Source organism: Sipha flava, unplaced genomic scaffold (assembly GCF_003268045.1).
Source record: "Sipha flava isolate LNK unplaced genomic scaffold, YSA_version1 48_pilon_pilon, whole genome shotgun sequence".
NCBI classification, from domain to species: Eukaryota; Metazoa; Arthropoda; class Insecta; order Hemiptera; family Aphididae; genus Sipha; species Sipha flava.
This window is the reverse complement of record NW_020273306.1, coordinates 906,255-919,643: the sequence shown is the minus strand read 5'-3', so window position 1 is coordinate 919,643 and position 13,389 is coordinate 906,255. Positions and strand designations below refer to the sequence as shown.

Below are 13,389 nucleotides of genomic sequence, written 5' to 3'. Positions count from 1 at the left end.
AAAAAAATTATGAAAACGAGAAAACTCTTAATAAATTATTTCAAACATTTTTAATTTATTAATAGTTTTTTCACTATTAATGAACATTATTTAAAAACTTAGAAATTATGCCTTACTCAATTCAGAAATCACTTATGTTTTATTAATAAATAAGTGGTATTTCTTTTTTTTTTTATAGCTTGAAAATCGTATACATTTTTTATAACTTCAAATTCTTATTCATGGTTATTTGAAAAGTCAGAACTCAAATATTATTTTATCTTAAGTTTTAATTATTACGAACAACTTGTTTAACTTGTTATTTTCATGACCATTGGCAGTCTTTTTCTTTTAAATGTAGGTTTTGTTGATTATTTTCTATATGAAATTAGTACCTTATGATACATTTTAAAAGGTTCGATTTAAATAAGAGAAAAAAATAAATTTTAACTAACCAATACGATGACGTTAAAATTATTTTCTATTCATAATTGACCTTAGCTCTAAAATATTATTTATATTTAGAAAAGTTTAAACTAACTTTTAAATAAGTACAAGCAATCATATAATTACTATAGAATTATGAATAATAACTCCGGACTCGTAGTATAAAAATATACATACAATTTTTGTTCTATATATGCATACTAGTTAACCCGACAAACGTTATTTTGTCATATAAATTATTGCTAGAGAATAATTTGGTAGAAAAAAATAAGTAATTTAATATAACTGTGTAAGAATGTGGTATATAATTGGAAGAGGTATGGAGTGCTGTGAACGGTGACGGAATATAAAAATGAAAAATCATCAAACATTAATTTTTTAATAATTTATTAAAATTGATCCTTTAAAATTATATATATCGCTAATTATGACAATATTAGTAAAAAACAATATCAATCCCAGCAACAGAGTTTTTCAGTATTTTTTGTTATCCCATCTTTCACCTACACAAACAAACTGGATGGTTCGAGAGCACGCCCCGTATAATTGTGCGTGTGAAAAACATGATTGTGCTCAAATCTGAGCCACAGATAAACAGTGTTGGGAATTTATGCACAATTTATCTAGATAAAGATGAAAGATAATATGTCCAAATTTATCTAGATAAAGATAATTGATAAAAAAAATTAAAAAATCTAGATAAAGATAAAAGATAATTTCTTTCTTATCTAGATAAACAAAAAAGATATTTTCAAAAAATATATATAATTAATTGCCTATATCTTCTTACACCGTATTATATGGATATCTGTTTGAAATAATTTAATGTTCATTGATGAATTGTGATTGCACTATGTATAAAAATAAATATATTTGTCACTTTTTTCATAATAAACACCTCAAATTTATATAGCCAAAGGTATTTAGGATTTATCACTTAGAAATAGTAGATTCTGAGTGAAGCAGAGAACGTTTTAATTTTACAATTAAGTGTTTTATATTTGTTTGTCTGTCATTGATTTTGACCAGTAGACTTTCTTCAACCGTCTAAAAGAGAATCAGCTTCTAATTTAATATTTTACCTAGTTGATGCATTCGGGGCATAATATTTTGAATTTCTCAAAAGTGTTCCAAATCATTGTGAAAAACAATTCAAAATCCCAGGAATATATGCGAGATACCAGTATTGATGAAATCAAAATTATTTTTTGTTGTAAAAAATGTTAATTGAAAGTACTTGTAACTGTGCTTCTACTGAAAGTTTACACTGAATTTTTTTTAAAGATTTTGACTATTTTCGAATAATTCATAATATTTTCAAAATGTCTATTTTTTTGATATTAACATATGAGGTCGATTATTATTAATAATATTAAGTTAATAAAAATTCGTTAATGTTTTTAAAATAATGTTTTTCATTTACATTCTTCTTTTTTTCATGGCATTTGAATCTAAATAGTTTTTGTCATTAAAAATTCATAAAACTCTCAATTTAAGTATTTGAGATTTAACAACCAATTGAAAAATTCTTCATAAATTGTTAATATTAACTAAATTAAAAAAAAAAAATCAGAAAAATTTTATTAGCGTTAGATAATTTAATTTTGACGAGATTGGAATATTCAATGAATTTCGTTCACCGAATATTAATACACAAATTTTAATTTAACCCTTTTAGTTATAAACTTGATTTAAATTAATGTTGTACACATATAATAATTTATAATAATTTGAACTGTTATTTCTAAAAATTAAATCAAAGTTCAATGGTTTTAATAGTTTTATTTTGAATTTAGTTCAATAAATCTGACAATGATAAATAAGATATAATTACTAATTTAGCAGTAAAAAAACAATCTATAGATATGGAGACGTATATCTTTTTGGATTAAGAATGTTTTTTTGAAATCAATGGTACATTGATGTCTAATTTTTAGATGTTATCTTATGTATCTTATCCAACGTCTATATTTTTTTAATTTCGTGTTAATGTTAATTTTAATCAAATAATCCTTATATAAATATTTTATTATTGATAAAGGATGAAATTTAAAAAATAAAATAAAAATTAGAAAATAAAACGGTATAAATTAGGTTAGGAAACTTAAGTTATAAAACCGAAGTCTAATCAATTTAAAAAAATAACTTACAAAAGTATATTTTTCAGGTAGTAAATTCAACAAGTAACTTGCGTACCGTTTTGGGGACGCAACTCGACCATATTATTTTTCTTACCTGCTATAAAATTCATGACCGAGATGCGTCCATAAATCTTATGTGTAACACATAATCAAGTATGTGTAAATTGTGTATATGGTATAATATCTGTGACTATCGATAAATTAATATTATCAGCTATTATAGTACTTCAGTGTAATAAAATGACGTACCATGACAATATCTAGTTGTCGCCAAACAATTTCAGAGCCGTATTTATAAAACTGAATACTTTGAAAAGCCAAGAGACTAGAGATTTCATTTGATATATAGGTATATCGTATACTATAATTGATCAGAATAACATAAAGTATTTTACACAGTGCTACACTATATATATATAATCTGTAAATAATTTGAATAGTTTTATTTATTTAAATGTAATTAATTACTTATAATACTTATATTATACTATGCTTATGACTTATTTGTGCTGGGACGCAACTTGGCTGTCTCAAAAGGTACTCTTGGACGCAAATAGGCTATGACCTTTTTTAAACCTTTTTTGGAGGGACGCAAATTACCTATTGATAATAATCTCGGACATAAGTAGTATGCACCGACAAAATTAAACTGATGAAATTCGATGAATTTTACGATCGGATTATTGGCTTACCGAGTGTAGATCAGAGTTAACGATTCGAAGTAAACGTAATTGTTGTAGAGCCGATTTTAACTCTCAGGACTCAGATGAAGAGGTATTTAATACCTACATAGACATTGTCATACACCGTTGTTAAGGCATCGGTGCCTTCTGTATCACGTTTCATAACATTTTCTGTTTCACAATCATTAACAAAGTCTAAAAGTTCAAACTTGCACGATCACGCGAGAAAATTGGAAATTTTTACGGACCCAATAACAGTCCTGCTACAGCCACGACTAATGAGGATACTTAGGTATATATTGGTGGTTAGGTTTAAGGTCAGGGTTAAGGTTTAAATATTAATAGCACTCAAAGTCTTAATGCAAGTAGTTGAGTTTTAGGCGATTATAAGTTCAGTTTAATCATAGAAGTAATATCAGTGTGTATACGTCAAATGCATAGAGAATATACTGTAAAACATTATAGATGCGCAATGTGTAGATAGGTATTTAATAGTATTTAAAATATAGTTGAAGAAAAGAATTTTACTATAGACACAAGTATATTAGTATTAGTATATAAAATTCGATTCACTTTTTTTTTTTTTGCTTATAATTTAATAATTTATCATAATATAAGATTTTTAAGCATAAGATATAATAATAAACGGATTTTAATTATTTGATTGTCTATATTAAAATTAACTTTATATATTTTATTATTTTATTAAAATACTCATTCATGGTTATTTTGTTTATTTTAAATTCTTAGATCAATAATTCTTTACAAAATACCTATCTAAATTAATTCACTTTCATTTTAATAATGATGGTTATTTAATAAATAAAATGGTTTATTGGAATTATTTTGATTTTTTACTATAATATTATAAAAAGCATAAATATAGGAACTTTTGAATGGAAATATAATTCATTATTATAAATTCTAAAAATATCGAGTAACATGAGTTTTTGCAAAGTCATTTTTCCTTTTTTTTTTATTTGAACTACACCTCAATCTCTACGTATTATTTCTACTTGCAAACTTTATGGAAGTGGATATTTCATACATATAAAAATGTTTTTTAAATAACTAATTTAAGTATTTTAAAAACTCATAAATATTACTTTAAATACTATCCAAAAACTTTATTGAAAAATTATTTTTATATTTACTTATATTGGTTTTATACCGTTTTATACTTTGTAGTATTTAAATATGATCGCTCAAATACCTTCACTATAGATTGTGCATAATGTGTATTCAAGCAGTAAAATAAATAAATAAATAAATAAATAAATTATATTATATTTATAAATAAATTACCACGTAAAAATATAAACAAGTTTTGTTGAAAAGCACAAAAAATGTCTTTACAAAATCACCGAATTCCTACATCAACATTTTTCATAATAAATTGACCGATACCAAAAATTAATTACCATCACATCCAGCAGTGTATCTAAGATATTAGGTTTGTAACAAATATAACAATTAATTAATAGCTGTAAAGCCTAATGATGAAGTTGTGATAATTTCTTCAGTTTACTAAACATTTTTTTTATACATTTATGAATCTTTTATGTTCATATTTCCAGTTAATTTTTAACTCGAATTCCACTCTGTCGGGTGAGTACTATAATTTTTGATTTGGAATTTATCATGTATTTTTGAACACCTATTGAAATTTATTATAAAACTATTATTTTTTGTTAATAATGAATGTAAAATTCATATTAAACTGCATTATATTTTATGATTATGATAAAAATATTTAGTTTAAAGTTTAATAAAAAAGTTTAACAAATAATTATTCAGAAATTTTAATTTTAACAAACAAAATTTTAACTGAAATGGTTATAAAATTAAAATCAATTATAAATATACATTGCGTTATCACTTTAAATTTGTATTTTTACAAAAATTTTGATATTTTTTATCAATATCTTTAAGGTGTATAATTTATTTATTTACCGGCATAAAGGAATATTTCGATAAATCAAGATATTTAGAAATATCTAAATATACCTTTTTATTATTTTATTTATCATTATTGTAAAATTAAACTGTCGGAAAAAATGATGGTGAGAAATAGAAAATAAAACCTAAAAATACTTTTCCTGGAGTCATTTTTGTGTACAAAGTTAAAGTTTAAAATTATCCACGAGGGTCCGATAAGTTAAAATTAGTGAATCCGTATTACTATACTACTGAGTATACAGTTATTTATTTTTATTTTGTAATAACTGAAAATGATTAATTTTTTTCTATTATAGCCATTAATAAAACACAATTTACAGTGTGTATATTAAGTATAATGAACAGGATGATTTGTATCATTATATCTTAATAAAGGTAAGGCCATAATAAATATTGGAACAAGGAAATCTTTAATCATAATTTTTACGGGGTGATTTATTTATATTTCTATGAAATATTTTAAACTCCTCTTTTCATAAGTACTATTTATTCTGAAATTATGGAATTATTAAGTATTTACTTTTACTTATAATTTTGTCAAATTAAAATACTAATGCACTTTTAACTCAAGATTTTAGGGTTAAGAATATTCGAGACATCTATAAAGTTATCTAGAGAGCATAATCATTTTTATTTTCGATAAACATTAATAAACACAAATCAACTATTATGATATATTCATACAGTTTTAAATTTGTTTACTGTTTTAATTTTATTTTAGAATGCATTAACGAAGAATTAAATTAAATTTTTCCAAAAAATCAATCGAAAATTAGAAAGGAAAAAAATAATTTCAGTTTGTAATCATTAATTTGAATTTACAGTGCCTCCGGATATTTTGGACTACCCGACTAGTACAGACATGGTGGTAAGGGAAGGTGGTAATGTTTCGATGCAATGTGCCGCTTCTGGATTTCCAACACCTAATATAACCTGGAGAAGGGAAGGTGGCAGCATGATTTCTGTTAGTCCTGAATTGAATGGTAAGTAGTATAATATAAAGTATTATGTATTCACTAAGTGCTAATTATATAATGATATCATATTGACAATATGATCAACGTAATGTCTATATTTAAAAAATATATTGTAACGATATTATACTTTACATATATTCGTGCGAATTCAATAACTTAGTATTTAATGATATTTTTCATCAGTGTAAATTAATTCAATATCATATTATATAATCATCATAATAGCTTCATTTGGTTTTTTAACCAAATAGTGTATTGATTTGTTCATTGTCAAACATAAATATCCAAAAAGTGATGTCAAGTTTGACACTTATATAACTTTTAAACACGAAAAAATGAAAATCTTCAATAAACGGTGTGTAACCGTATGGAATCTTTAATCTATATTATACATATAGCCTATTGTTTATGGTACATTTTCAAGGTCTAAATTTAAATTTGCATAAACCTTACCCTATCACAAAAGCATTTTGTTTTTTGCAAAAAATTTTTTGTTTGTATCATCTAGTAGATATATAATTATGGTAAACGTAATACGGGAGGGAGGGAAGAGTATTTAGATTTTTCTCCCGATATGACGATTTAAGCCAAAAATATATTTGAATTGTTCCAATATAACTGTAATCAAATAATATTATTTTTTAATGTCAACTATTATAACAATTCTACATAATGACATTTATGCTCGCATAAAAATATTATTACAAAAAGTTTATATATTTTTATTCGAAACAAAATGAAGTACACATAGACAAACTACTAGTGTGTATTGTAATTATGAATATCACTTTGTGTTTTTTAAGCTTATATAATAGCGTAACCCAAGTATTTTTCCATTTGTTCTTGCGTCTGAACAAAATTCTAGTTTAGGAAGTTAATCTGTCTATCGCATAATACGAGATACATAATGCTACTAATACCGAACGAGGTATAATTATAACTTTTTATTTTATTCAAATAAAAATTGGCAATTTATACGTTCATTAGCTAGACGGAATTATATAGTTCCCTTTAATGTTCGATGACCCGTAATAATCATTTAAAAATTCAGTGTGATATATTTTAGGTAGAGATAAATTTAAATAAACGGGTTAACAATATTTTTGAGTTGAATACTGTTAACTGTTTAAATATGCAATATAAATAAATATATATATATGCATTATGCAAAAAAAAAAATTGTTTTTATACATAATATTATGTATCTTTAGTACATTTTAGAAATACATGAACTTTATTTATTTTATATGCGTTCACACTTTGACCAATGAATTAGGTGTTCAAAAAAAAAACAAAATCTGTGCGATGAAAAGTTAGAGGTTGAAAAAATGTATGGTTTGAACATTTTGAGATGATTTTTTACATAAACCGGTCATATGTGTAAATAAATTACACTAAAAAATTTTAAGGATTTTTCAGAAAAATATTTGCTCCGTTTAACCATTTATGTGTGCATTTACTATTTTTGATCAGATCAGAATAAATAGAACTATAAAATATTAGCTCTGTAAATTATATTTTTCTAATTTAATGTCCATCTGAAAATAATTCATTAAAATAATATTCGAATAGGTGATAAGTCATAAAAGTTCCATTGGTAATAATTGTGTAGAAAATACACAGTGAATCACAAACATATTATTATATCATAATATATTATTCAGCCAAGTATCATATAAAAAATGAGCGTCTGCTGTACAATTTACAAACAATTTTATACATAATCCTGCAAAAACACATTACATGTTAGTAAATTTAAAAACTATCCGGTGCAAAATAAGCCACTAAATCAGAATTTTTAACAACAACTTAAGTAAGTCGATTGATTTATTATGTATATCTATTGGATCAAAAAATAAACATAGGCCGAAAATAAAAAAATTATAGAATAAATGAGAATGCGATGGGCCGTGGATAAAGTAGACAATGAAAGCAATGACTTGTTCTAAGTCATAACTCGGTAGAAAGAAATATAAAGGAATATTTAGCGAATTGAGGCGTTCAGTCGATGCCAATGACGGATCGAAGAGGGTACATAAATTATAAGTCACAAACACTGTTCTCCGCATGCACAGGTAACGATGAAACATATCAACAACCGAAAATGTTCTTTTAGTTAAATAGTTATGACGAGGTGTAGCTGATAATATAGATACGCTTGAAACGACAGTGAGAGGCGCGAGAGGTAGAACTCAAACGTCTACTATACAATTACCGGACAAAGACCGTGGCTTTTATTAAGCCAAAACGTTTTTCACGATTTACGTTCTCGTGTTGGTTTGCGCTTGACAGACTTCCGGAACGTCACCATCCCCGTATATACGGGTATCCTACCCCCTCCCCCTCAAATTTAATAAAAAAAAAAACGCTTACCTACACACGTGTGTTGTACAAAACAAAATAACGTTTTTTTCTTACACGCGTCTCCGTGGGTATCGTAATAATTCATACGAAAATAAAGACTACGGGAAATAATCTTGATGGCTATATAATATAATAGGACAAAAGTTTATAGTAGACCCAGCAAATACTACATTTTAGAGTTCACCGGGTTTTCAGCAAGTATATTTATTTTCATTCGGTTATCGCGATATACATTCAGTTGTAAGACATTATGCATACGTAATAATCCATTTATGCACATTTTATTAATTGTGATTCATTAAAAACTATTTAATTTTGAATTTTAATTATTGATTCTCAAATAATTAAAAAGAACTCAAAGTAATTGTATTTTTTTTTTTTTTTTTTTAATATCATGGGTATATCACGCGTTAATATGATTAATAAAAACAATCAGTTATTTTATAAAAATATCTGCTTCATATTTATTTTAAATGAATTAATAATAGATGAATAAATTATCTATAAACTAAAAAAGTAATAAGTGACTCTTTAAATTATATATTATGTAAATAAGACATAATTTATATATTTTTTTGGTTATACCTCATAGTATAATCAATTGTACTACTCCTTTATAAGCATATTTATTGTGAGGTTGAAGTGAACGAAATTAAGTCCAGCATATATACACATAAAGCACACAAATTTAAATATTTATCAAAATAATGCTAATAATACTACCTGTTACAAAAGGTGTTTTCAAAGAAATTTAAAAATTTATATAATCTAAGATTTTACAAGGAAGACACATTAAAAAAATAAATAGTTTTTTTAAGAATCAAATATTAACAAAACTGCAGCTACCGTCACATGATTATCGGATATTTATAACAATCTCTGGAAAGTATCAATATTTCAAACCATTGATTATAAATACTATATAATACTATTTATAATACTAGTATTTATAATCAATGCTCAAACTCGTGGTTTCAACAAGATGGTGCAACATGCCACAATGCACGTGAAACTATAAACTTACTGCGTGAAAAATTCCCAGGGTGAATTCTCACGAAAGGTGGTGACTAGAATTGGCTAGCACGATCCTGTAACCTGTGAAGTTTTTTTATGGGTGTTTATCAAGTCAGAAGTGTATGAAAACAAACTCAAAAATATAAACTGGCCCAAGCAAGAAATTCGTCAAATGATTGAAAGTCTAGATATGAAACTTTGCTGAAAAGTAATGGTAAACTTCACTGAAAGTGTACAAGCAGTAGGGGTGCTCATTTGTCGGATATTGTTTTTTATTCATAAATGGAAAGAAATGCTGATTCCGATGATATGTTTTTTTTTTTACTAAATTAATTATTTTTTTAAAAAAGTTATTTATGTTCTAAATCCTGCATTATTTTTGAACGACCCATTATAAGTATTATTATTCTAGGTATTCGAGTAGATAAAGATCTTTTGATAAATATCAATAAAAAACAGATATTTGATACTTTATAGAAATGTATAGCGATACTTGGACACAAGATACATGTTCAAGTTACTCGTATTATCAAAAGTACACTGTCCGATTCTGGCAGCACTAACTGCTAACGCATCTTATTATTGTTTTTCACGAGCTTGCGTCAAAATATACTTTTAAATCCAAGTACGTACGATCGTTATTATTTAACGGACACAAGAAGGCATGGGCGCACTCGAGTGTACACCCTCGCCTATTCGCGTGGCAGTTTAATGAGACAGTAGAAAACGCGTATTGTCGCGCAATTTCTGTAACGCCATATAACGAAGACGCGCACTACAGAGCGAGCTTATTAACGTTTCAAACGAGCAGGATTTGCACAACGTTCTATGAGTACACGTGAAGATGCCGCGATTACAACACAACAACAAATAGTAGTATTAATGATAATATGTAATGATAATAGTAATAATAAATAATAATCGCCAAGGTAACGACATCGTCTTAATACGTGATAATTGGGTTAGTATGGGTACCGGATGAGCACTGGAAACGGGACAGGTGAGCATGTATCGTACGATTATATTATAGCCTATAGCTACAGGTATTACGAATTCTCGGTGGTAAATACTATATGAAGTGTACAAGGAAATTATAGTTGACGAATAAAGTAATTGTTCATAAAATACGTAAACCGTTCGATGACGTCGACTTCATTAATACGCGCTATGTAATTACGTTTCTCGTTTTAAATGCCGTGTACCCATCCGAAAATAGTTTTTATGTATATATCCAGATTCAAAGCTTCGATTTTGAAAAATTTAACTTAAGATCTTTCATTTTAAACAAAGATTAATAATTCCGTGTGATTTTAAAATTAAATAAAATATTTTGCCTTATCCATTATATACAATACAAATAATACAAAATATTTAATTTGATTTATTTTTTCTAAAGAACTTTTAGATTTGATGAAGTATAATATTTTCTTAAAAATTCAGCTAGTATACTATATGTTATATAGTTACCATAGCTATATAAATATACGTATATATACAGTAGAATCCGCTTAGTTAGGACACATTGGGTGGTAACCCATTTTTCCCCATTATCTGACTGTCCCGATTAACTGAACAACTAATAAACCGAAACTATTGAAGTGCACACATAAACATACATAATAACTCTATTTAAAAAAAATACATACGTATAAACTTTATTTAAAAATTACATATTATTATTATTATTTACATTATATTTACTATTTAGTATTACCTATTATATCGAAAATTAATTAAACAATTATTTTATTATGTTGTATATATATTCATTATAAATAAATTGATTAACATACTTAATTTATATTTTGTTAGGAATATAAACATCACGTTCTGTAACAGCAGAAAACGATTTTTTCATAACTTTGTCTACTTCGGGGTCTTTGTCTCCTTGCTTTATATTTCTGTTTATAGGTGTCTTCGTTTAATTTTTCCCATTGTTCATTACCAGCAGTTTTTTCATTATTTTTCAATCGACTTAGTACCGACATCAAGGGCGTATTTGAGTTGAGGCTATAGGGGGGAAACTAATTTTTCTTCAATACAAACTTAAAAATAATTTACATTTCATTACAGGGACGTACCCAAGTGGGGGGGGTCCGGACCCCCCATTGAAATTTCTTTATACTCAATGATTTAATAGTGTATTTTAATTTCCCATTATCTTCAATATACAAAGTTTATAGATTATGTTATATATCTATAATATATAAACCATATTTAATTTATACTGCTTTTTTAATATTATTTATTATTGTTAATTAAATAATGTATTTTTTTATAAAATTTTACTACCAAGTAAAAATTGATTTTAAATTATAGTACGTATCTTTTATAGTAAACCTTTGTGAACAATATGTGTGATGTGTATGTAACTATTGCGACTATTACTATAGTTATTAACTGTAATTTGTTGGTATTAAATTAAACTATAATTATAATTAGAGAACAGATAAAATAAAAAGTGGACCCCCTTCCTAAAAAAATGTCTAGGTACGCCACTAGTTCATGACCTACAGGTCATGTTCTTGTTGTTCATTCGAGGGAATAAATAAAAATACAAGTACCAAATTTAATTAAATATTTATTTAATAAATATATTTAAGACCTATTGCATATAAAATAAGTATTAATAATAACAACACAAATAGTTCTTATAGAAATTGTATCTTCAGTCTAAATCCTGTATTAAAAAACAACAAATTATCTTAGTAGTAATAGTACTTATTAATTATTTTTAAAAACTTTAAAAAACAATTAAGATAGTAACTTAATTTAAAAAATATCTAATTAGAAAACATAAGGTTGGTAATTAGTCAAAAAACCAATTCCAAATTTCTTTTTTTTCATTTTGACAAATTTGTTGATTGTTTTATCAGTGGATACAATAACATTTTTATACACATGCAGCAAAGCCAAACCTGTTAGCCAATACTGGCCTATTCTTGATCTTAACCATGTTTTCAATTAACAAAAATATATTTTTGGCCAATATTTGCAAGTTAAAGAATATGGAAACAAATATTGTCAGTTATTATGATTATTATTTGGGTTAGGGGCTTCTAGCTCTAATAAATACACAAATATGCATGCATTTGAGCACAAAAAAATGATTAAATATCTATGCGCAACAAAAAGTAGGTACCAAATATTATGTTGTAAAAAAAAAAAAATAGGTGAGTAAAACTATTTAGGACTTATAAGTTTTAATAAATACAAAAATATACAATACGCATAAATACACCAAAAAATGACTAATTAGTAAATATGTGGTAAAAAATGTGTTCCTTTAAATTACTTTATATTATCTGATAAATAACTCATGATGGTTGTAAATGTCTATAACCGTGGCAATATCACTGGAAGATAATAGCACTATTCGTTCCATAACCAAAAATATTATGATATAAGAAGATAAACAAAAATTGATATCCGTGACCAAATTGACATATTATTGAATTTATTATCATATTATAATGATAGACTAGTAATTTATATTCATAATTTTTTATACATTACATTTTTTAAATAAATCAATGTATTATATTCAAAAAAAAATACGAGCCATGGGGGGAGCGAATGCTCTCTTCGCCACCCTTCAAATAGGCCCTTGACCGACGTTCCTATTAATTTCGCTAACTCACGAAGACCTTGATAGTATCATGAGGTTAGGCCTTAATCTTGTCCGATATAGAATTTTTTTTCAATTAACGTTAAATCTTTACGAGACATAATGTTAGATATTAACACAAACTGGGATCAATAAAAACACACTTACGTTAATACACAGAGACGAAAAATTTTGAATTTAATTTTTTTTTTCGATTT

The 13,389-nt window shown here is 25.8% G+C and overlaps 1 protein-coding gene across 1 annotated transcript in view; it reads left to right on the top strand.

Moving 5' to 3' along the window:
• LOC112690112 (lachesin-like) overlaps positions 1 to 13,389 on the top strand; it is a 199,898-nt gene that overhangs the window by 123,747 nt on the left and 62,762 nt on the right. The window contains exon 4 of the mRNA XM_025564037.1: positions 6,034 to 6,192. Coding sequence (XP_025419822.1) covers positions 6,034 to 6,192 — 159 coding nt within the window. The remainder of the gene's footprint in view (positions 1 to 6,033; positions 6,193 to 13,389) is intronic.